This window comes from Falco naumanni, chromosome 11 (assembly GCF_017639655.2).
Source record: "Falco naumanni isolate bFalNau1 chromosome 11, bFalNau1.pat, whole genome shotgun sequence".
Lineage (NCBI taxonomy): Eukaryota > Metazoa > Chordata > Aves > Falconiformes > Falconidae > Falco > Falco naumanni.
This window is the reverse complement of record NC_054064.1, coordinates 24248796-24276639: the sequence shown is the minus strand read 5'-3', so window position 1 is coordinate 24276639 and position 27844 is coordinate 24248796. Positions and strand designations below refer to the sequence as shown.

Below are 27844 nucleotides of genomic sequence, written 5' to 3'. Positions count from 1 at the left end.
AGAGATGGAAGAGGGCTGTTAAGCAGCTCCATCTCACTGAAGGAGCTGGCAGAAAAAGCATCTGTCGGGGAGCTGCGGTGCTTTCTCTGTCTTGGTTACGACGAGGATAGCAAGACCAAGAGCTTGGCTTTAAGGGTTTCAGAAGTTACTCTTTGCAGACTGGAAGAACATCTCCCCCTTGGCTTGGAAAGGCAACGGGTTGTGTTTTAGACGAAGCCTGTTCAGTGCGGCTGGCGTTGCACCATGTACAACAGGGAAACCAGCTATCTCCCGTTTTAAATAAGGATGGGAGATGCAGTGGGAATCGGCCCTGGAACAGGCTGCTTGTTCTTGGCGTGGGCAGTTTGCCTGTGAAGCATGTCAGCGTGGGTGAGGGAGCCGGGAGGGGCTGAGGGGCTCATGTCCAGCGCTTGCATGGGGTCGTTCCCTTGGCACCGCATCAGTAATTTGAATGACATTGAATTACTTGCTGTTACCTGCTTGTGGATGCTGTAAAGCAGTGCTTAGCCCTTCCCAGCGTGGCTTTCTGAAAGGACCCAGCCCCAAGGATCTTGGACCTTCCTCCCATTCATGTTGACCCTGTATGCTCTCAAGCTGTGTCAGTGCACGTGGGGGTGGGCTGTGTCTGCAAAGAGCTGGGCTTAAGCCGGAGCTTCTCCAGTCAGTGCTGGTAGGTTGGGGTCCCCTGAAAGGGTGTCCCTGTCTTATGCTCTTGTACATGCTGTGTGTGCTTCATGGTGGTGCTGGGAGGATCAAACTGAAAACATTGGGCTGACCAGAAAAAATATTTCCCCAGAATGCAACACCTGGGTCCCCCCACCCCATGACTGATGTGCTAGGAAACCAAGGGCCCTTCCCTGTGCATCCCAGCTGTGTTCTCTCCATTCAGCAAGAGAAGGAGATAGAACAGGGTCCTTTTGGGGGAAGCAGGGGAACTTGCTGCTGATAGAAGTCCCTGTACCAGCACAGTACAACTGCAGACTGCTCTGCTTTGGTCTAATTCGTAATGTGCAGGTGGCACAATGGACCATATGCAGCACCACTCAACCGTGCGGCTGGGGGTGTAGTGGTGGAGATGGGTTGTTTCTTGTCCGTGCAGCTGAGAGGGAGGAGTCCTGCTGACTCCTTCGAAGATGCAAGCCTTGGTGTGACTGCCCTGCCTGGGAGGCAAGCCAGCCCTTCGGTCTGATCCACTTGCCCTCATGTGTGTATGGACTGTCAGCGGGAACAGAGGTGGTGCAGAGCATGGGGTGAGGCTGGTGTGCCAGCAAATGTCCCAGAAGACTTTGTGCCCCTTCTAGAGGGGCTTCATGCTCACTGCAGCCAGAAACTGGACAATACGTCCCCTACTCGACCTCAGGTCATTTTTTATACAGCTCAAATGTCGTGTGCTGAGGCTAAACTTAGCAATGTGGACAGAAATCATATGGGTTGTGGTGAGTCCATGCTTTACCTTGCAGTGTAAGTACAGTCAAGGGCTTTCGTCAGGAGCTGGATGGCTGAATAACACTTGAAGGAGAAAATGTTTGTGCTAAGACCTGGTGTTAGATCCCCAGTTCTGAACAAGCCTTGCAATTGTCTTTATTTTTTGTGTGTGTGTGTCTGCGGAGCGAGAGCAATAATTAATGCAGAATTGCTCTCCTGGGTTCTGGCAAAGCCAATACTAATTTTCCGAAGTCAGCTCAGAAGAACTGAAAGCGCAGTTTTAGGCAGGGTTGCGGGTCAAACGTTTCTCCATTTGGCTCCTGCTACTTTGATTGTCAAACATCACTTGGAGCTTTTCAGTCAGCATTGAAGTGAGACTGTCAGTCTAAGCCGGGGAAGTCCTGGACATCAGATGATTACATATTCCAAAAAGTAACCTTAGCTTGACCTTGGGAAGGGGGGGGTTGGTCAGCATCAGATTTGTATATTTTTACACAGCTTTTCATTTTTAACTTCTTCCAAATGGGCTTTTTTCCTTTACAGATTTTTCTTTCTGCAGCGTTTTGCAAATGCACCGGTCATTTCCTAACAAGCCAGACTTCAGCTTGCTCCTTAAAATGCCCCTGTGAGGCCCAGAGGGGACATTATCCTGGCTTTGCAGTCGGGGAAACCAAAGCCCAAAGAGGACGAGAGCTTTGTTTCAGAGGTGCTGGGCAGTCAGGATCCTCATTACAAGCGATGGGAACTGGGGTGGGTTTCGGTGGTACTGAGTCTCCAGCCCCTGTGAGCTGGGTAGAAGACCCCAGGCGTTTGGAGAGCTGGAGCTCCCGTCTCACCCAAGTGCTGTTTGCCAGGAGAATGCTCATCTTGGAGAAGCATGGCGGGGGTCGGTGGAAGGGTCTGTGCCTGGGACTGGTGTGGGCTGGGTGGGTTGCTGCCGTGTCAGCTCCCCGGCAGCACAGAGTGAGGGTGAGAGGGATGCTCGGAGGCTGCCAGCCAGAGGGGCCGGGAAGAGGTGAGTGTTTTAGGAGGGGACCTGGGTCGCTTGACAGAGCTGAGACCACACAATGGCTGGTGGTTTCACGTGTGTCTCTGGAGCGGAGGGGGGGTGATGAGATACATACCGTTTGCATGCCTGTGCTCTGGCTTGATGTGGTCTCGCAGAGCAAATCAAAGCTTTTGCTTTGAAGGCAGTGGAGGGGGAAGGGACTGTCTTTGTTCTGCTCTTTGGAGAGTGCTGGAAATCCTTCAGCCCAGAAGACTACACCCTTCATTACCCTCTGGGTTATTGGCCCCAGATTGGAAGTATGGCTCTGTCATGTGAAGTATTTGATTATTTATACAGTTAATGTTTAACAGAGTCAGAGTATTAGAATTAAACAGGGGACGAGCTTCCAACTTTGCATGGTTAAGGGCTAATAAAACTTCTCTGATCCAGTGTTGTCCTTTCACCAGAGGGTTTTTTTTTTCATTAGCTTTGGAGTGTTGAAAAGAGATCTCCTGTATTTGAGGTAGATTGATCTGTTGGCTTCAGACAAAGGGAACGTGCAAAAGCATCAGTTGGTGCAGGTGCAGGCGACCGAAAATTTCAAGGTGAGTTTAGTTGGCGTCTTCAGTGGCAGTAGCTGGGTTCAGCAGCATCTGCCTTGGAGACCGAGTGATGCCTGCAGCCCGCCCCGGGTGCCAAGGGAGCAGAGCGCAGGCTGGGTGAGCAGTGGGCTGGGAGGTGGAGGGTAGCAAGGGGCTGGACCGCCCGGTGCTGGCTTTGCTGCTTGCACCAGCCTCCGCCGCACTGTTTTGGGTGTTGACTTGCTGCAGGAGAGCCTGGAAGTGTGGACTGGTGACACTTAGGTCATTGCATCATCCAGGGGGGGTTGAGGTGGGATAGCGTTTCCCAAGTGTTTGGCATGGGGATTGCAAAGGTGTGCCTAGGGCAGCCCCCAGGGCTGGCGTGGTCCGCAGGATGGTAGGAGAAGGAGACAATGGTTGTGGCTGGCTGAGCTTAACAGTGTGATGGGATTGATGTAGCAATCGGTTTGGTTTTCATTTCTTTTTCGTTTAGTTTACTCAGACTTACTGGTCTGGTGGTGTCTCCCCCCAGCATACTTACTATCCATTGCCCAAATCCAGTGACATCTTTTGGCAGTGAGCTCTCAAAGCTGCACCTCTTGCCAGTTAGGTGATTGGAGATGGTGAGCATGCTAACATGGGTTTTCCTATGTTTATTGAGGGGAAGACTGAGGAATCGGGGCATTGTGGCATCCTCGAGATCCTGCAGGGTGGAGTGGATGTGACTGCTCCAGAGGTTTCCTCAGTGCTATTGCATTTTAGGTTGATTTTTAGTAAACCACCAGGACCGAAGGCAGCCATGACTGCGAGCTTGCCACTTGTATTTTAGGTGTCCTGATTATCTGCTGTGCATTTTCTCTCCCTCTTATCTCCCACGCGCTCGTGCCTGCACAAATGCCGAGTATACTGTGAATGTAATTTGCTTCTACTTTGGCCTGGTGTATCGATGTGATTGATAACTCACGTTGTGCTGGCGACAGCCATTTTTAATCCTTTCCTTGTGACTGGAGAAACAGGGAGGGATGTATGAAAGCAAGGCTGTTGAAGCGGCTGTTGCATGGGTGGAAGATCCACAGATGACGTTTTGCTTTTGCAAACGTACATCGTGAGTGTGACGGAAACTCTGCTCCTCATCATCCTTCCAACCATTTCTTCTCAGTGCAGATGATGCAGGAAACTGTACTAAAGAGTTTTGTGCCTCCAGTTCTGCCTGTGGGCATCACCCGCTCATTGGCTGGATGGAGTGAGGCTCTGCTCTCAGCTCTCGTGACGGGTATTGGTCTCTCCATCCACGATGAGTTTGTTTAATGGAGTGGTTTCTCCAAACAAGGAACTGAATTGATTTTAAAAGAATACACCTTCTCTGCAAGATGTCAAGGTCATGATCCATGAGAGCAGCCTGTAGACGGATGTGTTCATCACTAAGATATACTAAACTTTTATTTTGAAATTTCTAGTCTTATTTACATTTCACCTGCTAGGTCCCAAATGTGGTGCTTCCTCCCCTTGAAGACGACTGGACCCTTGACCTGCCGTAGAAGGCCTGTGGGGTTTCCATCTCCTGCGGAGGAAACGCGCAGTGGGGAAATAGCAAGTGGAAAGTGTAATCTAGCGTAGAAGTATTTATTTTTCAAAGACAAGTGGCAACCTCCTGTCCCTCTGTTGCCCTGTGCGCTCCTCATCTATTTCAGATTTTAATAAATTTCTTGTTTATCTTGAGGAAGCAAATTAATAAGTAATGGCAATTGCTCTTTAGAGAGAGAGGTTGTTGAAGGTTGCATTTGTTTTAATTTGGCATGTGTGTTGTTGCAGGGACTGTTTGCTGTTGAGGCAGGCGCATCTGTGTCAGAGCTAGTAAAATATGACAGTTGCCTGCGTACGCAAGCGTTGGGTGTAAGGTCTTGCAAGTAGGTCTTTGAGCAAGGGCTCAGCGGGGAATTAAGCTGATCTTGCTGGGAGCTTTGGGGCTCCCATCTCCTTTAGCAAACCAGGGTAGGTTTGAAACACAGCATGACTAGGCAGACACATCTTCCCTGTACGTCACTGGGCAATCCCAGCGTTGCTTTTCCAGGCCAGCATTGTCATTTAGTGTGTGGTGCCGGTCAGGTCTCAGCCCTCTTTATATGCCAGAAACACACGGCTGCTTCGTTCAGACACCCACTCGAGGTGATGCTGTCTGTGTTCAGTTGGAGGCAGCCTGGCCCTGAGCATCATACATACCCCATCTGTGGGAACGTGGACATGATGGTGGAGCTTGCCTGTGTGTGCATCAGGGTGATCATCACCAAACATCTAAACCAAAGTTCTTGAAAACCCTGAGCCATGGCAAGAACATTCGAATTTACTTAAAATGCTAGGAGCTTTGGAAAGAGAACTGAGTTTCATTTCTATACCTTTCTGTGTATTTTTAAGATCATGCTTGCATCTAACTGGGATACACCCCCCCCCCCCAAGACAAGATGCGTCACCCATAGTGTGTGGCTGCTCCCCTTTTTCCAAGGGTGTCTGTGGACCCTCTTTCAAGGATCAGAGGAAGCTTTTCCCTCACTGCTTTCCAGTGTTTAAGTGGGAGCACCATGTAACACTTGGGTTAATTATAGCAATTCCTAAAACTCTTTGCTGAGAATGTGGGTAAACCCACCTTCTCTCAAATAACTGGCTTCCCTTTTCAAAGGGAAGACAGGAGTCAACTCCCCAGTTGTTTTTTTTCCCACTTTGTTTCTGTTTCATTATGCTGAGCTTACTGCGGTTTTGGTTGCTTTCAATTCCAAATTGAGATAAATCTGCTGATAACCCTCTACCGCGTATGTGTCTGCTGCCAGGAAGCCCTGCCTGGCTCATCCCGTGGAGCATCAGGGCAAACAAGGAGCTGTAGGAGGCTGCAGGGGTGGCGTGTCACTCCGGTGGGGCTTTCAGGTTGTATTCAGCCAGCCCACAGGTAGTTGACTGGGGTATTGCAGGGCTCCCAAGGACTTAATTACTGAAACAGGTCTGTGGTTAGAGGAGCTGGAGACTCTCCATCCACCACCAGAAGGATGCCATGCCACATAACAGGAGAAAACTGCCGCTAAGTGTCTCACATCACACTTTTCCCTTTTCCTTTTGGTCCTGTGTATTTAGCATTAACTGCACAATATAGGTTTCCTTTTGTTTTAATTGTGATGAATTCCACGGAGAAGGAATGGATCGCTCGCTCTCATTTTTCTTTCTACTCTAGCCCCAGCCAGCCCGATGACAGATCTTGTCATTGTGCCGTGTCATTTTAGATGTTTGCGCTGCACCAAAAGCAAACGGAGGAGCCTGCAGTCTAGGCTGTGGATTGAATAACAATGTTTTTCCAGGAAAAAAAACCCTGTGAAGTTTCTAATCAGAAACATGAGTTTTGCAGAGACAGCCCATAAACCGCTCCTGACCCACTGAAGTGATGGTGCACATCTCCCTGGGTATCAGGTTTTGCGGCCCTTTGTATTTCTGAAGGCTCTGAAGCTGTGGAGTCATCTTGAACTTGAAAAGAAGGGCTCATGTTTTCTCATGCATGGTGGATCCTCTGGGACAGCTTTCCGGTTGTAGGCTCCTTGCTAAAGCCAGAGGTTGGGTGACCTGTGGCTGGGTGATGCTGGGGGGCAGCGTGTGTCCAGAAGGAGAACGGGTAGTGCTGAGGGGCTTAAAATCACGGAATGGGAATCTGCATCTTGTGAAATGCCTGCGTGCTAAAGATGGTGAAAACTGCTGATGCAGGAGAGCAGAGCATCTTTGTCAGGCATCTGTCTCCCGACCGCCTTCCTTTCAAGCAGAGAGGGCTGCTGGGGAAGTGTCTGCTCCACAGAACTCCTGCTGCCTTCCTGACTTTTCAGAAGGGTCATGTGAAAGCTAATGTGATCAAAAGGGGGTTTAAAGTGTTATTTAAAGCGTGATGACTGTTCTGCAGAGGGTTTTCATCATGCAGGATTGGGCGATTTGACTGCTCATCAGCTGTGACCCCAAACTTTGCTGTGGGGTCTCACCAGAGAGGAGATACTAGCGACTGAGAACTTGCATGTGGTTGCCTCGCTTGGGTTGGTCTTGTCCCTCTTTGATTTTTCTTACGGTGCCTGAGCACGCTGCCTTGCTGTTGCACGCTGAAGTGTGTTAAGCTTTGTGGGTGGCGGTGGGCAGTGTATCAGGGATCCCTTTTGTGATACTGTTTGTGGGTCTTGGGGAAATGGCCATGCCCAGGAGATGGCAAAGAGTCTGGCTGCTCTGGCACAGCATCTGGTCTCTGTGGAGCTGACTCTGTCGTTGTCTGAGTAGTTTTGGGTGTGATGGATAGTTTGGTAGGACTGGAGGATACCAAATAAAAACCCGGTTCTTGTGAAAGACGTGGAAAACTCATCCACCAGCAGGTTGAGTTGGGCTTGGCAGCTGCCACAGCACACTTGGATGCTCTGCAGGTCCTTCCACTGTCAAGAGTCGATGCTTCTCAGATACCCTCAACACTCTGGGCATAAACAAAAGCCTTGTGACCCCCCAGGGATACATGTAAGCACTGGCATCCCTCCTGTGGGGGACCAACAGGGGACGGGGGACCTTGATATATGGGGCAGGACTCTGGGAAGAGCACAGAACCAAGATATATATGTGTGAAACAACATGACAGCAGTTGTTGCCCTCTCCAAAGTGTGGTCCTGCTGGAGATCCCCCCCCCTTTCCCAGCTCTGTGCAGAGATCCCAGGGACAGGAATCATTTGCTTTCCCCAGCACAGTGGGGCAGATGTTACACCTCATGATGCAAACTCCTCCAGCCTCTCACTAGATGGTTCCTCTCACTTTGCAGCTTATGGGTTGAAAGCAAGCTAGAAAAAAAGGGGTTTTGACACAAAATCAAGTTGTGTGACTTTCCTTCATCTCAATTTTTTCTGGGTGTTGAAATTCATCATCACCATTCCCAAGCTTGACCCCACCCTTCACCTCCTCTTCTGGGGTTGTTCTGGTCAGGGATGTCACCAAGGACTGGTGACCAGCCCAGCCACTGGTGTGCAGCAGTTACTTGAATGACTCCCTGTCCTGGAATTAAAGTCCCTTCCTTCAGGAACAATTAATACACTCCAAAAGTTTCCCAGAATTATTCTGGAATGAAATGTCCACAGAGGAGGCTGATCTGGAATAGTAATTGCTGAATAATTTATTCTGCAATGAGTAGTTAATTTCCCTATATGGAGCTGCCCTAATAAGCTCCAAAATTTAAGCTTTATTGGTTTGGGGGCTGGGGGGAAAGGAAACCACTAAGTTTTTGTGAAGCTACTGAAGTAAGCTAAGCCGTTTAAGTATAATAATATTTCTACAATATAAAAAATGTTTGGCTGTGGTCTCCTTAGTGAAATCCAATATATATGTTAAAAAAGATGGGTTTCTTATAAATGGGGGCTGTAAAAGTTGGCAGGAGAAGGAGGTCATCCTGGTGCCTGCCCCAGGGGTCTGTGCCCAGCCCCTGAATGGAGAGCAGAAACGGCAGAACGGTGTCATCTCAAAGATTTTTCCACTTCGGGGAGCAGATTCAGTGCAGAGCCCTTTTCTGTGCTTAAAGGTGAGGGTTTTGGAAGGAAGTTAATTGACCTTTTCAGAAAATCTGTTGCCGAGGCCATTACCACAAATGCCATTGAAACGCGTCGTAAATATAATGTTCGTTTAACCAACATTGCCAATAACTTAGAAAGTCAGACTTAATCCTCCCTTTAAAAAAAAAAAAAAAAAAAAAAAAAGCGCTATTCTTAGTGGAAGAAATGTCTTTTTTGGGAAGAATTTGGAGCAGATTTTCGTATACTGAATCTAGGCTGCCTCACTCCCTTGGAAGGCTTCTGAGGGCCAGGAAAATTATAACTAATAACTTCCCTATAAATTGTAGAGCTGCTATTTTAAGATCTGGTGTCTCAGGGAGGATTGGGGTGGCGTCCTGCTTCCCTCCGTTGCCGCACAATGCCCTGGTTTGATTCTGGTCCTTGTTAAGCTGGCTGCTGGTCCTGCCTGTGCAAAACCAGAACGTGGGAAGAAGACAAGTCAGGAGGCTCTCCGCCTTGGTTTTTTTTGCTTTTGATTTTCCATATTGGTGGATTGAGTTTGGGTTTTGGTTTGGAGGTGGCCTGCTCCAGAGGCAGGTTTGAGTTACAAAATACGCATTGAATGCAATTTATCTTTGTGTATTTGGAGGCAAAATCTAAAGCCAAGCCTGGAAAAACAGCCAGCATGGGAGGGAGGCCATGTCTTGGAAAAGCAGGTCAGCAAAGGGGGCAGATAGGTAGAGAGAAAAGGATGTCTGTGGCTTTGGAGCAACTTCTTCGCTCCCCAGAGGGTACCCAGGGATGAGCCCTTAACCCAGGAGCAACAGGTTAATAGCTCTGGCGTGGGAGGCACTTCGCTTTTAGGGGTCGGGGTTATGTTCTTGTGGGGCTAAGAGTTATGCAAATTGCCACATAAAAAAAGGTGACGGAGGGAAGAGTGCGGCTCCGCTCGCTTTCAGCTGCAGTGAGGATCCGTGATCCCATCGTGGTGACACTTGCATGGAGGGATAAGAGGCGTTTCCTAATTAAAACTCTTTTATGTACTAGAAGCCAGCTTCTCAGCTGCTGGAAATCTGGGTGGCTCCATTGAAGTCGGGAGGTGACCCCAGCTCAGCCTCACATGTGAGTTTTGGCATCTCCCATCAGTTTCCTGGAGGCAGCTGGGGTGGTGACAGCATGGGGCTGGGTCTGCTCTGTGGCAGCCTCAACTGATGGGATGCACAAGCCCGGAAATTCCAGCAAAAGTGAATTTCCTCTCTGTGGATGTTTTCACTCATGCTTGAAAACAACCCTGCATCTGCTGAGAAAACACCTGAGCTGCACCAAGGAACTGTATTGCTCCTTGTTCAGAGGCAGCAGCTCGTGAATGCAGAGAGGAGAGATGCTTTTGGGGTGGTCACAGAGATACGTTGCTTTTTCTCTCTCGATTTAGATGGTACATTCACCACTTCTATCAAAAAATGTACTGCACATCCTCATCTTTCTAATTTCTCATGGTTTTGAGAAAGCTCTTTATATCCAGGCTTACCATAGCAGTAAAGTAGTATGTAGCAGTTAAGAGCAGAGACTTGACAGCATTTTGCCACCAGTTATTATGTGGGCAGCACATGTTAGCAGAGATGTGCTGAACTCATCCTCTCTTCAAGCCCTTTCTATTGCTTATGCTGCTACAGAACCGGCATTCGGGTTGGTTTGTGTTAGATCTGAACTGCTAGCAGAGGAATTCAGCTTGCAGGGCTGCACCTTAGCAGAGAAAATCAGTCCGAGCTTTAAAACTGGTTATATTTTTTTCCTTCTTCCCCCAAACCATATGTCTTCAGAGCAAGGGTTGTGCATCTGGGTAGATTAAAAACCCATTTGCTAGCTGGCGGCGGAAGGATGTGGAAGGTGATGCTGGAAAGGCTGATCTTCGCTTTGGGGCTGGCAACAAAGACCCGAAAAAGCTGGGTCTTCAGGGGTGAATGGGCAACAAAGAGCACTCCAGGCTGGGGAGAAAATGGGGGAACAGTTGTGCATATTTTGGGGGGAATGTCACAGATCGGGACCAGTCATCTGTAGCACAGCCATGGTCCAGCTACCCCCAAGGCTGGGTAGAGGGAGGAAAAAACCCTCCATTTCAGGCTCCTAGATAAACAAACACTAGAAATCTTGTAAGGGTAATAATGGAAATCACTGGGAAATTGAGTTAATACAAGGGCATCTGTGTAAGTGAACGCTCGGGACAGGGAAACGGCTTTGTCCTTTAACTCTAGTAATGCTGGAGCAGATGGGAAGCGCAGTGCACTTCACGCATTAGCTGCCTCGGATAAAGAGCAAGGCAGAGGCCGGTCCTCTTGGCTGATTAGAGGTTAACAGGGATAGAAACCAGCGGATTGACTCTTCATTTGCAGGAGGTGTTGTGGGATCAGAGCAGATGGCAGAGAGAGCGTCCCTCCAGCTTACTCAGCTGCTCAGAGGAGCTTACGGCTCCCTCCAGCACAAACAGCCTGGCTTGCATCTCCTCTCTTTACAGCTGCAGCTCCTGCCTCTTCCCTGGCCTACCTGGAGAGACAGTATTCCTCCTAAAGCGTGGTGGTTGGTTTCCGAGGCTGTAGGTATGTGTGGGGACGCTTGCAGCCATGGTGCATCCTCTCCAACTCAGCGGTATCCCTTTGTTACATCTTCTCCGGTGCCAGCTCCGCTGCAGGCATGGCTCCTGCATGGGGGCTGTTAATGGTCTTTGTTAGCTCTGTGAAGCCAGAGGTGGTTTTCCAGGGTGGTAATGACTGGGCAAGGACAGGAGCATGGTGGGGACTGGGAAGGAGGGCTGCCGGGGGAAAAGGTACAGCAGAAGAAGCAGAGCTGCATTCTGCGGGGACAGCATCCTCCCGGCCAGCCGTCGCCTGCTCCTTCATCCCTGCCAAGGTCTCGTTCAACACCTTTGCCTGCGGTCACAAAAAGAAATTGCTTTGGGGAGGAGGGAGGATGTAAACTCCTAACAGCTAGGCTCATTGACTTGCAGGAAGCCTGGATTCCCTATTTTGCAAGGGAGAAATGGCAATTGATTCAGCCTTACCCTCTTCCTTTTTGTCTGCCAGCTCTCTGAAAAGGCACATTTTATCTGTGTGTGACAACACCTGCCTAGGGTGCCTCTCATTGAGCTGAGCTGAATCAAAAGAGCAACAAGAAAAGTGGGTTTAATTGCACACATCTTCAGCAGAGTCTTTCTTGCACTGGCAGCACAAAAGGCCAGCCCCGTGCTGGTTGAATGGAGCCCGGGAGGGCTGGAGCGAGCCGTACTCTCCGTTACTATCGGAGGCAGATGATTCACTTTGCTGGAGCATTGTCATGTGCAAATGAGTTCATGAGCCCATCTCCTTTCCAACTGCAAGGTCAGGGACTGAGCAATTGTCAGCATCAGCCGGCTGGAGGAATTGATCTAGAAGCTGGAAAGCTTTGGAAGATTTTACTAACCTCTGCTTCCCACCACATGAGCACACCGACACCTTCCTCCCATGGGTGTTGTCTACATTACAAATATTGACCGATTTTAAGTTGATGTTTAGAAAGCTGCTGTTTCGAGGCACGGAAATGTGACCGAGAATGGCTTATAAATAACACTCGGTGCAGCAATTATTATTCATTGCTAGTTATGGCTTTCACACAGTGGAAAAACAAATGGTTTTTCCACTAGGAGCTGGAGCTGCAGTCCATTTAATCACTAAAGAGCTTGGAATCGCTTTAGTTTAAAATACCTTTCTTCTGTGGTTTGGAAATTTAAAAAAAAATATTTGGGTCATGTTAACCTAGTGTATATGACTTGCGCTGAGAATTTCAGTTTCCCTCGTCTACATCTGCTGAGCCCCATAAATATCCGTGTGTTTGTGTCCGTTTGGTTTTGCGGAGCTCCTGCCTGCCTGAAGGCAGAGCTGCCCAAACACAAATTTGAAGTGGGTTTAGTCTGACTAGAGGTGGGGTCCTGGGTGCTGAGCACCAGGCATAAGAGCAGTGAGGAGCCAAGCTGCTGTCTGCTTGCAGCCACCCCGCTCTGGCCGGCGTGCAAGAGAATGCAGCTGGTGCCTTCAGGAAGCTGTGTGGATGGACTCTCCATCACCTTGCTCCTGATGGAGGCTGCCCAAAACACCAGCCTCAGTGACTGGGAGGTCACTTGAGGTTTTGACAGCCAGATGCTGGGGGTGAGTTCTTTAGATATAGTGTCCGGCTGCATCCTGCCAGTGGTCCTTACTTGGGGGGATCGATGTGGTTGCATGTTTCCTTCTGCAGAACTGTTTCTTGCCCTGCTTTGAGGTTTCCACAAAGACTGAGAAAAGCCTGCAGAGGAGGCAGAGGAGCCACAGGGACGTGACAAGATGCACCCCACGTTATCTGTGCGTTACTGGTCCCCATCCTCTCTTGCACAGCAATGCCAGTGCAGCGACCTCAGGGATGGTCTCTGCTGGTTCAGTGTTAGGTCCTAGAGGTGGCTCCTCCTGCGTGTGAAGCCTTCCTCCTGGGTCGGATCGCGCTAACGTTCTGTGAAAGGCAGGCGAGTGCTGCACCTGGGAAGAACAAGCTAATTTTTCCGAATGGCACAAGTTTGCGAATGACAACTGTGACTTCTGCCTGGGTTGCGGTGTGAAATCTGGAGGATGGCTGTGAGCAGCAACTGCCGGAGGGAGCAGAGCTGAGCTCTCGAGTTCCCGGCTAGTGTTGTATCTGCAGGGTCCTCCTCTCCCTCCTCCTCCCCGCGGGTGTTGGAGGGCTTTTTGATGACACAGTTATGACAAGGGAAGGGATTATGCCTGGGTTTTGTTTGTTTCTGGGGTTTAAATTTCCACCTGTGGTCTGCCCGTCTCTGAACTTCAGGTATTTTGATGTAACCAGCTTGAACGTTGGCTTTACCTTCAGTGGTTTGCTGGAGGACCCAAGACTAGGGGTTTCCACAGCCAGCCTGGTGGCAGGTTGGAGCTGCAGGACAGGCTGGTAGTTTCTCCCAACGGGTGGCTTGTGGACATCCAGGTTCATAATGCCCAGCTGAAAGACTCTGGCTGCTTTTAGAGGACTAAAGAGTTTACAAAGCTCCTTTTGGTTGAGTAGGTTTAGAGATCAAAGAATTCTCCGTCTTGGTTAAAGATGCTTCTGTTGAAGCCTTAATGGTCTCGTCTTAATAGCAAAGTCTCCTGTACTGGAGCTCCTGCTGAAGGCTTGATCCTTTGTAGCTGTTTCAGAGCCCAGGGATGTTTTGTGGATCTGTGCTTCTCCCAGCCTGTGCAGTTTATCAGCTCCAAAGAGGAAAGTGTTGCCCAGTTGATGAAGTTTGGTATGTGGAGCTCTTGAACTCCCAGAAGACATTTCTAGGGTTTCTTTTAATTTAAATGAGAGGTACAATGTCCTGTGGCACTAATGCAAGCAAGATCCTTGCTCCAGTGTTTTGTCCCCGTTTGACAGGTAGGCAGGATTATGAAGGAGACATTGTGCCCTGTGTGCCTGTGAACATTCGTGGCACCTTTCTGTGCTCTTTCTGGGGCACGTATGAATGCCTAGCTCCTTTTGCAACCTGAATCAAAGAGACATCCACTGGGAAGCATCTGTGGTAAAAGTAGGGGAGGCTGTTCTGGGGCAGGGAGGCGGCGACATTTTCTTGGGACAAAGCTAGGCTCTGATGGGGCGTAATGAGTCTGTAGTTACAAAGATGGTGTTTAATTAGTTCTTTTCCATGGTTTTCAAGCCCTGGCACTGTCACTTTGCTGGCAGCAAATCAAACACCAAGTTAGCTTATGTTAAGGAACAGAAGATGAAGTCCTAGATAAGCACTCAGCTGTAGGAATGTCTTAAATTGAAACGTGCAGGGGGGACCTGGAGGAGAGTATGGTTTTGCTCTCAGCACTATCCAGACCCTGCGTCTGTGGCCAGGGCTGTGTTTTCTCTGCTGGAGTGCTGGTTTGCCTGCCCCGTGTGCTTTTAGGATGTGAGATGAATGCAGAGGAGGGTATAGTGACAGCTGTCCTTCTCCAGGGTGTCCTGTAGGCTCTTGGTGACTGGAGCATCAGGGTTTTGTGTGGACCAAGAGTGCGTGCTTTGGTAGACAATGGAGTAACCGCACCATAACCTGCCTTTTAACTGCCGTTCTTCTCTGGGACTGGGACACCCATTGCCGCTGAGTTGGTGTGCTCATGGGTGCCGGGCTGCAGAACTGGCCACAGAGCAGCGCGCAGCATGGTAGCTGCAGGCTGACCTCTGTTAATGTAAATATTCCCAAATAATGCCTCTGTTCCTGCCAGCTTGTGTCTCTCCCGCTCTCACTGTGTTTAATTTCTGCTAAGCTTTTGATAAATGTTTTGTATAGAGTTCCTAGTTTATCTTAAATAGACCTGCTGCCACCATAGCTAAAATCTAAAGCAACACTTGACTTAGGGCTTGAGTGCCAGTTGCACTGGGCAGTTGCCGATGTGCTGAACGGTCCTGTTCGGCGTGCAGACCCTGGCTGCGAGTTGCAAGGAGTGGCTCTCGCAGTGGATGGGGGAACACAGCTTTTAGGATGCCTGAGAGCAGTCTCGGAAGTATGCAGACAAATTTCCTCTCTCAGGGGGCCGGATTCACGCCATGATTGATGTATTTTCAGAGTTAAACTTGCCCAAAACATGTCGTTTGATTAAGTGAGTTCCTCCAGCCTACACCATTTAGCCCCAAGTGGGGTCTGGCCCATGATCCTGCAGAAGTAAGCGTTTCGAGGCAGTGTTTATGGCTAGTAATTTGTCTTAGAGGGTTTTATGTATATGTGCGTATGTGCCTACGGGTGTACATATGCATATATACATACATTCTTCCTCAGGAATGTGGTTTCCAGTCCTTTTATCTTGTTCAAAAAAGTAAACTAGGGAGAAACTGGCACTGAGTCGGAGCCGCCTGCCAAGCATCGCAGACCAGAGAAGTGGTAAAACATAAACACTTTGGAGTTTATCCTCGGGATTTATATAGTTTGGCTGCTGGGGGATGGACTGCGGTGGAGAGCGGCTCGTCAGCCCCTGGCCGTGCTGCTCCCGCAGCGCCGAGCCCGGCACCGCTGCGGCTGCGCTTCCACGGCAGCAGCGTGCGAGCGAGAGGGTAGTGGCGGGCCGTCCCTCCTGCTCTGCTGGCCACGTGGGGTGGATTTCAGGCGATGGCAACAGAACAGGTCTGCTTTCCCCCTCCCTACGCTAAAGTAAAAGCAGATCTCCTTGACGCTTAATCAGATTTGAATGTGGTTTTTGGCGAGGCTTTAAAGAAACTGGCAGTGAATAGCTGGTTTTGATGCCATTTATTAAAAACCTCTGGTAGAATTTGTCTCGGAAAGCCTTTGTGAGAGCTGGCAAATGCACAAGGGTTTGATGCAGTTAATGTATTTTAATCTTCACCCCCCCACCCCTTCTCCTTTTCTGTCGCTAATTGCAGGGCTCTCTTCTGTCTGCCGCCTTCTCGGGGGACGGACGGCAGCTCTGCAGGGACCTCTGTACAAACACGGGCTTAATAAGGTTGCAGTGGCACAGAGAAAAGTGAGCATCCTCTTTCAGGGAGGAGGGCTGGGCCGGGCAGGGTGCGTCCCAGGTACCACGCCAGGCTCTCGCATGGGGGCACTGGCTGGCCCCGGCCATGTTAATTAACCTCCTGGTGCCACCTCATTCTCCTCGGAATGAAGGGGGGACGCAAAGATGTCCCTTTTCCAGGTGACTGGGCAAGTGCAAAGTTGGTGTTGGACCTCCCTGGCAGCTGGGAAGGACCCTCCTGGGAAGGACTTCCTGAGCTTTCAGATTGACGTTGATGGGCATCCACTCTTTTCTCACTGACTTTATCCCTCACTTGCTCGGTACATCCACCTTCCTCGGACCCAGAGGACCTTTTGAGCCCATTTTGTGCCTGTGACCCGGTTTGGGACTTGTTGAGACTTTTTTTCACAGCTTGTGCCTGAAGGTGCTGTACCCCCTCGCAGCACGGTGGGGTCTGTCGGGGGCACCGTAACGTTTGTGTGAGTGATTTGGGCTGTCCCTGCAGCCCAGCACACGGATCCTGCTGGCAAGCAGGTGGCTCCCTGGCAGCAGTATTTCAGGGAAAGCTCAAGCTCTCAGGGCAGCAGCAAAATATTGTGGAGCTCAAGGAACAAACGGTTTTCCCCCAGCCTGCAGTTTGGGCTGTGCATTGCTCCTGTCCCTGCTCCTTGCTCCCGCTGCGTGGAAGAGCTCAGAGCTGTGGCCGTGCCCTGGAGTGCTCTACCTGGTTGAGGGACTGAAGCTGGAATTGCGTTGCATTTAATTTGTGGGTTTTTTTGTCTGCCTCATCAAAGAAAAGAAAACCTGGCCTTTTCCTGCCAGCACTCGCTCGCGTGAGTTGCAAATTCAGCAACAGGGAGGCGTGGATGAAGATGACTCCCAGGAGAGAAACAGTCTGAGAGACTCTTAAACAAATGGGAACTGAGCAGCTTTGCTCTTCCCCTGAGGTTTTGGCTGTTAAATAAACTCGCCAGTGAGTCTGGCTGCACGTGTGTGTTGGTGCAGAAGTGTGTTTGTAGGCAGGCTGTCTGTTGCTGGGTGTAAGTCACCAGGACGGCGTGCGTTGGGTGGTGCGCTCCTTGACCTAGCGATGTGTGAGCAGCCTTGGCTAGCCTAGTCCTCCTTCCAGAGTTTGCGTGGGTGATTGTGGTCGGAGGGGAGCTAACGTGGCCTTTCCCTCTCCTCCTTTCCCTCTCCAGGGTTCCACCTCAGTGGGACAGTAACGGAGCCAGCAACTGCAACAGAACCAGAGATGACCTACAAGGTGGCCATCAGCTTTGACCGCTGCAAAATCACCTCAGTGACATGCGGCTGTGGGAACAAGGACATTTTTTACTGCGCCCATGTTGTGGCGCTTTCACTGTACAGGATCCGCAAGCCAGACCAGGTCAAACTCCGTCTTCCCATCTCAGAGACCCTTTTCCAGATGAACAGGGACCAGCTCCAGAAGTTTGTTCAGTATTTGATCACGGCACACCACACCGAGGTGCTGCCCACCGCCCAGAAGCTGGCTGATGAGATCCTGTCGTCCAACTCGGAGATCAACCAAGTGCACGGTAATTCCTCCTTCCCCCTGAGTGGCTTGGCGTGACTGACTCTGCGCTGGGGCCCGGGGTGGTTGGTGGTTTCACATTGATAGTGCTGACCTTCATTTTGCCATGTTTGGCTGTTGCTGCCTGGAGAGGCGGCAGTGTCAAACTGATGTTAATGCATGGGTGTTGGGACCTCATCGGTGCTGGCCGTGCATCCCCGTTCTGCCCTCTGTTCTTTATCTGCCAAACACTGGCTTCAACAGGCAAGAAAAGGCAGAGCAGTGCACAAGGCACAGCTCGGAGCAGGATGGAGAAGCCAAGGGTGGAGGAAGGGAGCGTGATTAGTCCCCAGCACAGAAGGATGTGGTGCTGGGACCCTGGGGAGCAGGGGCTGCAGTGGGGACATGGCTTCTCCAGCGTGCAGAAACAGTGTCAGCCCAGCCCTGCATGTTTCTAAGTCAGATGCAGCTGAGCTGCTGGGAGATAAAGCTTTAATCTCCATGGGTGTTAATTTACCCATAATAAATGAGCACCGCTGTCCTGACCTACTGCGTAAAAGCAGCGGAGGCGTGTGTTTGAAAGATGCTTTTGGCTTCCAACCCCTGGAAAGCCCTGGCTGGGGGACAATGCCCATCCCAGCCCCACTCCAGTTGCCCACTGGCCCAGGAGGTGGCCTGGACTCCCTGGAGAGTTGCCCTGAGGCTCCCTTCCTCAGCACTCTCTGGCTGTGTCTTTCCCAGCCCAGGAGCTGAGGTTGCCCAGGGGCTGTAACAATGAGCTGCTCCCCACCACTCCTGTCCCACCAGCTGTAGAGTGGAGATAATGAACACTTATCTGCCGGGGAAGGGCGTTTTGGGGATTAACACATGCCTGTTAAGTGCTCCGAAGATGAAAAGCCCCCTGTGCAGCCTAAAATAGGATCTGAACTGGTTGAATCCACATGTAGAGGTGTGAGGCCAGGGGTCCACCTCCGTGGTAGGGACGATGGCTGCTCTGATCTTAGATATTTTCCACTCCCTCTTTCTGGTCGTTCCTGCTCCTACCTTGGGAGAGGCTTTTGTCTCCTCCACAGGGCTACATCTGCTGCATGGGTGGTTGTGCTCTAAATTACTGGCTTTTGAGGGGGGTTCCTCATTTTTTGCCATTAAAAAAGAATGAGGAGCTATGGTACTGCAAGAATCTGGTGAGGTCCATTTCCTTCCTGAGCTGATCCACTGAAGCTGAGGTTGGGCAAGATCCCTTCTTGGCCATTGTTTGAGGCTGCTTTCTCCTAAGCAGATTGAAGAAAAGCTTTTAAGACTCTGAATATTTATTGCTCTAGAGTCAGCAAAAGGCTGGTGATTGAGAGTCTTACAAAGATACAGATGTTGGCTCCGGTTCAATATCTGCCTCTTGTTTTTACAAGTGGTTTTAAAAAACAAAGCAAAAATTCTCTGTTCCTTCAGACTCATGCAAATTCACACACTCCAGCATGTGATTTTGAACCGACAGAGACACGTTGACTTACCCGGCAGGAGGTGGCACCTATCCGACACCCCTGTGGCTGCCTAGCCGGGGTCACAAGCGAGTAAATGCCTCTGCAAGCAGGAGAACGGCCTTGTCTCATCCTGGAGGGGATGCACATCAGCCTTAGGATGATGAGATGATCTAAAACTCATAGATGTTGTACCCTGTGAAAAGGAAGGCTCAAAAAAGCTCACATTCAAGTTCAGAACGATGTTGTCCAGGGCTTTGGCTCTTGATCCTGGACAGTGTTGCAAGCTTTGCCCTCTTCGTCCTGCCAGTGAAGCCCAGCTGCGGTGCAATTACATCGCAGAGCTACTTAGCGACAAGCCCAGTGTGAGGAAGGGCTGCAGGCATACGGGGCTGCATGTGTGAGAGCAATTCTGGGGGCTCCAGTTGAAAGGGATCCAAATTTTTCCCTCATCTTGGCCTTCCCCGCTGTGGTTCATGCATTCATAGAGGGTCACTGATCCTGGGACTTGAAATTCTTCAAGATGTGCTTTATGTAGAGCTTTATGGGCTTATGTGTGTATTTCTTGGCCATGTCTAGTTCAGACCCTTGGGTTCACCCCTTGATTCACCTTGGGGCTGAGGCCAAGGTGGCTTCTGGCAGGGCAAATAGTAACCCAGTGTGCGCGTTGGACACCTGAGGTTATTACACCTTGGAGAAAGAATAGCCTCTCCAGAAATCCTTTCCTTTTTACCCCCTTTCTTCTGAGGAGAGGTCTGTTGAGCTTTAAATCAGCATCAGGTTTTCGCCATCTTCCTCTGGTCACCCAAAGGGCTGTTTGTTCCATGTGGATGGTGAGCACTTGGGATGGAGGAGCTGATTCTGCACCTTGGGAGCACTCCAGGCTGGCTGGGGAATGTCCCTTGTGCGAGGGGATCGTCTGGTTTTGTGAAAAAGGCTTTCAGGGCTGTTCCTTCTCCCCCTGCAGAGCCTGAACTGCAAAGAAAATTACAGGCCATTGTCTGGCGGCTGTCTCGGGGCTTCAGAGCTTTGTTCCTTGCAGGAGCCTGTAGCCGCGGGCTGTGCACCGCATGCCGATCTTCCCGGCTGCCTTCCTAGAAGGAAATGCAAACTATGCAGTAATGATGGAGTCTCGGAGCGCAGCCAAGGCGCTTGCGTGTTCTCGAAGGATTCGATCCGAGCAGAGAGCCTAGGTGTGCCTGCTGCTCTGCTCCCCACTTGACCTCTGCCTGCTCAAGTGGGTCACGTTTCTGCTCTCAGAGCTGGCGGCGAAGGGCTGCGTGCTCCCAGTGAGAGCATCTCACGTGTCTGACACCTCCACACTCGGCGTCTAAGTGGCAGCTGGAGCGAGGAGACAGGGGTGGGTTTCACTGCTGCTGGGTCCCCTCCCCAAGTGTGTTCCTGCTTGGGGACAAAGTTAGCGGCGTGACTGTCCAGCACGGAGCAAGGCTGCAAGGTTGTCATTGCACCAGCTAATGTGACTTGCTTGGCCTTTCCTGGTGGGGTGGCTGCTGTGGGCAGCCAGGACCTGCAGCTGGAGAGCTTGGATCCAACAGCCAGGCCTCCAATGGAGCGAGAAGTGTCTGGTGGTGGCCACCTTGGCACCCTGCTCTTCAAGAGCATCAGCCCAGGGCTCACGTTGCTTTGCAGTGGGGCCAGCCTGGCTTGGGGGAAATGCAAGCTGAGGACGTGGCTCAGGGCCACCAGCCATGGTTGGACGTGCTGGAATAGGTGCCGCTTTGCCAGTGTGGGATCCATGTTCTGCCACCATGAAACGTGGGAAGAGTAAGTCCCTCTGAGGGGCAAATGAGCAACAACGAGGGATTGCTTTGGTACAGTAAAGTATTGCAGAAAGGGCCAGGAGGTATTGGAGAGGGCAAGGCTGTGAAAAAGGGCTGAAATGGGAATTGTAGGCGGAGTGGGAGATTTCAGGGACAAAAGCAAGCAGTGTGGAGGAGGGGGAACTCAGAAAGCACCGATGAGTCCTGACAGCAGCGCTGGGTTTCCTGCTCACACAGTGTGGATCCAACACCCAGCAGCAGCGGGTGTGCAGGGTCCGAGCCATCCCACAGACTTGGGAAGTGGCATTCATCTCCTCTTGTGTTTTGGTGTGTGCTTGTAGGGAGTGATACGAATTTATTTTAAGAGGAAGACAGGATCAGTGTGGGTTATATAGAGGGAAAGCTGCTGTCTCAGATACATCCTTTGAGCCTGATCAGGATGTCTGGGCTTTGGGGGCAAATGTTGGATTCTTCCTGAGGGCAAAAGCAGTCTGTGGCCGAGGGAGGATTGGAGGCTGATGGAAACCACTGCAAGGCCAGAGGCAGTGGTCATTAAAATCTGTAATTAGAAGCTTAATGACAGGAAAGGTAGCTCTGAGGACTGACAGTGCCTGTGGACCCAGAAGATCTGGGGCTTAGAGGTGTCCTTCGTGCCTTATTGGCGAAGTCTCTCCGTTCCTTGCGTAAGGAGAAGGAGGTTTTGGCAGGCCCGGTGTTTGCAGCTCAATAACTCACCCCGCCTGAGCAGCACTCAGGCACGTTGGCGAGAGCTGCTGCCCTGAGGCCAGGAGACATCGTCAGGGCGGTCTGTCCGCCCCACGGAAATGCCAGTGGGTGACACAGTGTCTGTGGTGCACAGCTGATGCCATGGAAAGGCTTGGGATGCTCTTAGCCAGAAGTGGGAAAAGCCACAAAACCTCTGCTGTCTCAGAGCGCAGGGCAGCTCCCTCTGAGGACAAGCCAGCGGAGAGTCAGTGTGAATCACCGAGGGGCCTGTGTGGTCCTGCCAAGGTTTCAGGAGCTTCCTTGGAGGAGAGGACCTTCAGAACGCTCTTAGAGTGAATGGTTCCTCAGGCTTTGGTGTGGGAGAACCACATCTGCTTATGCAAAAGCCTAAGGAGCAATCTGCCTCATATTTTCACATTCATCTCAGATGTGTTCTTGACCACCTTGAGCCCTTCCTTAAACTCGTGGGCTAGTGCTAGTACTGTCCTTCACCTGTTGGCCCATCTTGCTCCATGTGCACAGCAAGTCAGCTGCCAGGTCGGCCGTGCGGGAAGTCCCTGCCTGCTTGTCCTGTCACACTGAGCCAGGGCTAATGGTTGAGGAGTCCTCAGGCGGTCTTTAACTTTGAGGTCATCCCATGACAGCATCCGGAGGGCAGTACTGGTAAATCATTTGAAATTCTGCCTTCCCGCTGGGGAGGAGGAGAAGGTCAGGTCTCCAGGGGATTTGTGTTCCTGGTTGCTGAGCTGAATTTAAGGGAAAATAACACACCTGAGTGCTGGAGAGAAAGTCTCCACCGGCGGCTCTTCCCCTTTGTCTTGCAGAGCCACCGGGGTGGCTGAATGACCTCAGAGCACGTGTGGTGCTTGACAAGCAGCTTCCAAAGACAGCTGGACCCGGTGCTGGTACCAGCTAAACCAGAGATCTCCCAGCACCATACTGGGAGCCAGTTTGGCTTCACTTGCCCCATCACTGTCAGATGGGTGTGAATCTTCAGGCTGCCCTGGAGGCTCCATCCAACCTGCCTCCCCTTGAAAACGAACTGGGAGCCTTGGCGGAGATTGACTCCTCGCTTTGCTGCTATTTTTAATCCCTCGTTAGAGTTCATTTCCTTTCTGGTGCCTGGTTATTTTCTCTCTGAGGTTTTCTGCTGTTTGTTTATTTGTCTCTGTCCTCCCCACCCCCTGCCCTGAGCTGTTCCTTCACGTCTGTTTTCTCTCTGGCCGCAGGAGAGGCAGCCCGGAGGCATTCGGCAACGCCACCACGTGCAGTCATGAGATGTCCCTTGTGAAGCTCTGCCACGACGGCCAGCCCTGCTCCGGGCGGCTCTGGCTCGGCTGGCTGGCAGAGCTCTCCCCAGCACCGCCAGCCCCTGGGCCAGCACAGCCAGCCCCTGAGCCACCAGTGGGTGCTGGGCACAGTTGGCCGAGACAACTGTGAGGGAGATGCCAGGGCAGCCACCTGCATCCCTGGGTTGCTTTTACCATCCATTTATCAGCTCCAGGCACTGGTTAAAAATAATAATTATCCCTTTTTCTTTGTGTTTCCACTCCTGCTCTGGATGAGACGGGCTGGGAGTGCTTCCCATGCCGCCTGGTGGATGTATCTCCCCTTCCTGGGTTCAGGAGCTTGGGTTCGGGATGCGCCGATGCCTTGGCATGACCCACGAGGTGCGACCACCTCCTCAGCCCTGCAAACCTGCTGCTTTCCAGTCCAGGAGTGCCTTTTGTTTTCTTTGTGTTAGGCAGCTAATTTCTGAGCAAGGCACTGAATTTTCCATGCCTGGCTTCACTGTTTTCTAATTCGTAGATTTTTCCAGTCCTCCTTTCTCAGTCTTTGTATCCGCCTGGGGAAGTCTCACTTGGCTCTTAAGCAGTTAAACCCCGAGCCCGCAGCGAGGGGGGGTCCTGCTTGGAGTGTGATGGATTGCCTTTTTATCTCTGTTTCTACAGCCAGTGTAAATGGGCTGGTCAAACACTTTCCACTCAAGATGTGCAATGGTGTTTCCTTAAATCTGAATCCGGCAGGACCAAGATCCAGCACATCTGAAACAGGGCTCTTTGGAGCAGGAATGCTGCTATATGAGAAATGTGTTACGCAGGCGCCAGGCTGTTTTACATGCCGTTCCCTGCTCCTTTGGAGCCGAGACATGGAATCACTCATCGGCTGCGTCACGGCGTGCCGCTGCCGAAGCCCCCACGGTGTGAACATTGGCAAGGGGAAGTGGACAAATCCTGCCATTAATATTTAAACCCAGCACAAATCCCATTGTTTGCTCTTAAATGTTTATCCAGCTCCCGGGCGTAATTGGGCAGCCCGTTATCTGTCGGGTTGTGTTGCACGTGTGGGAATCTGCTATTACAACCCTCTCTCTGAATCTTTTATAGGAGAGCAAAATACATTTACAAGCAAATTTGGGTTTTATTTGGAGGCGCGGGAGGTGCGTTACTAATTTGGCTGCAGCCTGAACCCCAACGTGCGAAGTGCTCAATGTGTTGCGTGGGAGGAGGAGGTTTTATTTAGCTTCCTGCACGCTTTCCTCGCTGCTTGGGCTTTCCGTTGCTAATGCTATGTGTGAGCAGCGAGCACTGAGGGTAGCCCCGGGAACCCCAGAAAATGCATCCACCTTTTGCATCTTGCTAACACCTCCACCTTTATCTGTCGCAGTGACCTCAGTGAGGGACCAAGGATGAGCTGACCTTGGGTGGGATGGGTCATCTGAAGCATCCACACCCTCCTGGTCCCTTTAGATGCAGGCAGGTGACCCTATAGAGGCAGCTGAGATGACCTGGCCGAGTCTGGGGAGCTGCAGCTGGGAGCAGCGGGCGGGTTAGTGGCGAGGAGGATATTATGAGTGTGAGCGTCTGGGATACCTCGGAGATGGGTCCGGATAAGCGCTGGTGGTAGACAGATTAGTCATCGGTTCCTGATAGGGGATAATCGCTGGCTTGTCTGCTCTTTATCTGCAAGATAAGGACCGGGTTGGGGGAGGGAAGGAAAAGGCACTGAAAAGCTGACAGGCCAGGATGGACTGTCCCTGGTGTGGTGGTCCCTCGTGGCTTATGGTGGGGTTTGGCCATTGGTGGCAGGGAAGTGGCATCAGGGGATGCGCGGGGCTGTAGGCGAAAGTCCTTGTGCTCATCCAGGGGCCGTGATTTCCTTTCTGCTGCTTCAGCTCCTGTCCCAATTACGTGGTTCTGTCAATGATAAATCATTCTGCAGAGGGAGCAGCAGCATCCTGGCCCTTCAACATGGTGCAGACTGCGCCTAGAGCTTGCTGGAGCCACTCTTGGGCAGTGACTGTTAGCAGAAATTAAAGGAATTTTGTAAAGGACATCAAATACAAATGGCTGTATCTTACCGGGTCAGGAGCATTCTCAGCCTTTGCCAGAGGAGCACAACCCCTCGGGTTGACGTCCTCTCACTTACAAGCCAAGAAGAGACAGTTGCCCTGCTGAGCATGCATCCTGGGGCTTGATTTTCATGAATTGCACTTGAGTTCCTGGCTCAGCAGTACATGGGGGTGGGCTGTGCACAGCATCCCGGGTTGTCTCTGCATGAAAGCGATGTCTGCTCACTAACCAGATCCCAGTCAAGTGGGGAAGACATCATTAAGATTTAATTGGGAACATGTCAGCTACAGCATCCCTTGGCTGTCCGTGCAGCACCTTGCTCTTCCCCTGCTGAGCCTCTTCCTTGCTCAAGAGGGAGACGAGATGGGAGAAGCAAACCAAAGTGGAGTGCCAGGCCCTCCTTGGCACTGGTGTTCCCTGAAGAGTTTCTGCAGAGCAGGACTCAAAAGCGGGGAGCAGAAAAGCTGAGTTTCTGTTCCCTTTTGTGCTCCTGGCTGCTTGCTGGAGTCGTGCTGCTGCCTGCCCAGTAAGCCTGGGAAGCTGGGGCATTGCTGGGAGGTAGGGCAGCACCTGGGGAAAAATGGGAATTGAAGGGGACAAAACAAGGGGAGGTGGATTCAAGCTGTTGTTTAAAGCACCTGTGGTTTTTTTTGTCCTTTTTTTGTTCTCTGGAAGATGAAATACAGCCTGTGAACACACACGTGTGCCTGCCAAAGGCCCTGCTGTGGTCACAGTTTGCTCTTTGAAGGACTATTGATTCTTTGCTCTTTCCAGCGGAGGGTCTCTCCCCGGCAGGTACACGGATGCAGAGGGACTTTTCCCCTGTCCCAAAGCAAATGAGAGGTGGGATCAGGTGTTTAACCCGGGGCTCTGGAGCCCTGATGCAGTGGTACCTTTGTTAGACTGTTCCTAATGTGAGGAAGGGCTTGCAGGAATTGGAGCTTTATTGATGCTTAAACAAATGGGTGATGTGGAGCAGGAGGAAGAGCACCCCAGGCGATCCCTGGAGCTGGGGAGCACCCCAGGCTCTGCAGCTGCACTGCCTGTGCCCCCAGGGCTTTGAAGGAAGGAAGGTCCCTGCTCTTCCTTGGCCTCACTTCACATGGGGCGCAGAGGGAGAGGGGCTAGGCATTAGCCCTGTGGTCGGGATCGCTTCCCCTGCTGCCACTGCTGTGGAGGGAGAGCATGACACTGCCAGCTGGGGCTCACTGCCTGGAAACCTGGTTGGTTTTGCCTTGCCTGAGCTAGCAGAACAGAGGCGGGTCCGCATAAGATAGAGGTAGGTCCGTTTGTTGTTGGTGGGACTGCAGACCTTGCTGCTAAAACACACTTGTCTCTTTTCTTCTCCTTTCCCACACCCCCAGGCGCTCCTGACCCCACCGCCGGGGCCAGCATCGATGACGAGAACTGCTGGCACTTGGATGAGGAACAGGTCCGAGAGCAGGTGAAGATGTTCCTATCTCAGGGAGGGTACTACGGCTCGGGGAAGCAGCTCAACTCCATGTTTGCCAAGGTGAGGAGGAGCCGGCTGCTCTTTCCCCTCTTCGCTTGGTGTGTCACGTAGCCGGCAGCTCGCCGGCTGCCCTGGCAGGGTGCCTGTCACAGCTGGGAATCTCTGCTCCAGTGCCTTCTCGCCCGGTCACGGAGCAGGCGGTTGTAATCCAGGCTCTGGGTCAGGCCTGGGTTGTCTCACCCACTCTCCTGGCAGGTCCCTTCCTCCCACACGATGGGTTTGCCGTGATCCCTGCACAAGGGAGGGCTTTCCCCCGTCTCCCCATCAGCACAGGGAGGTGAAGGCCCACCCTGCAGAGCCTACCACGACCATGGGGAGGTGGCACCAGCCTACGGTCCCTTCTCTTTCTTTGCAGAAGGGCCTTGTGTTCATGTTGTTAAATGCTTGGTCCTCTTCACAGCTACGCGGTGGCTGCTACTCAGTTGGACTCCAACCAGCCCCTTCACAGACTTTGTATGAGTGTTATAACGCGTGACTATGTTATACACACACACACATATATGTATATATATGTATATGTTTACAGTCTGGACCCCCAGACAGGGAGCTGTGGGTTACCAGCTAGGCCTTAAGCATCTCGGAAGGACCATGGTTTGTCTTGCTAAAGACTTTCTCTCTCTCCTTTCCAGGTCCGGGAGATGCTGCGCATGAGGGACTCCAACGGGGCCAGGATGCTGACGTTGATAACAGAGCAGTTCATGGCTGACCCTCGGCTCTCCCTCTGGAGGCAGCAGGGAACGGGCATAACGGAGAAGTGCCGGCAGCTCTGGGATGAGCTGGGTAAGGGTCACTGCCTTGCAGACAGCAGCAGCAGGGTTGCCTGCACCGCTGGGCCAGCAGATGTTGTTCCAGAGTCCTTTGGGCCTCTTTCTGGGGGGAGGAGGCCCTGAGGGTTGCCAGGAGCTTACTGTATCCCCTGCTGGGAAAATCCTGGTGGGACAGCTGGATCAGGCCCAAACGACACAGTTCTAACACCTTAAACCAGCCCCTCTCCTGTGAAGGGGTCAAGGGTGATGGGTGTGCATGATGGTGGCTGGTCCCATACTTGCGGCAGCCTGGTCTTCAGTGTGCTGCCCCGAAGCCTTTGTGAGGGAGGACATGGGGGCTGCTGAGCCCCTGGGGCTGGATGCAGCCTGGACGTGGGAGTGCTGTTCCTGGAGGAGCCGTCATCTGGACAGGGAGAGGCAGGTCTCAAATCTCATCCCATCTAACACATTTCTACCTGCTCTGGTGCACGTTTCCAGGGTGAGGGGGGCAGGATGGCCAGTGCAGAGCCTGGCTTTAAGGGAAATGCAGTTCTGGGTAATTCTAGCTAAGCACCTTAGACATGGGCTCAGCTGGCTGACGCCGTAATATCATTAGAATAAAACATTTAGATGACGTGAGCCCGGGGAGGTTGGTTGTGTGGTGGAGTTAACCCAGAAGTTCTAGGCTC

At 51.6% G+C, this 27844-nt stretch overlaps 1 protein-coding gene across 1 annotated transcript in view; it reads left to right on the top strand.

Moving 5' to 3' along the window:
• The window catches only part of ZSWIM5 (zinc finger SWIM-type containing 5), a 100037-nt gene that overhangs the window by 52290 nt on the left and 19903 nt on the right, over nt 1-27844 (top strand). The window contains 3 exon segments of the mRNA XM_040611361.1: nt 17230-17586; nt 26261-26409; nt 27039-27189. Coding sequence (XP_040467295.1) covers nt 17230-17586; nt 26261-26409; nt 27039-27189 — 657 coding nt within the window.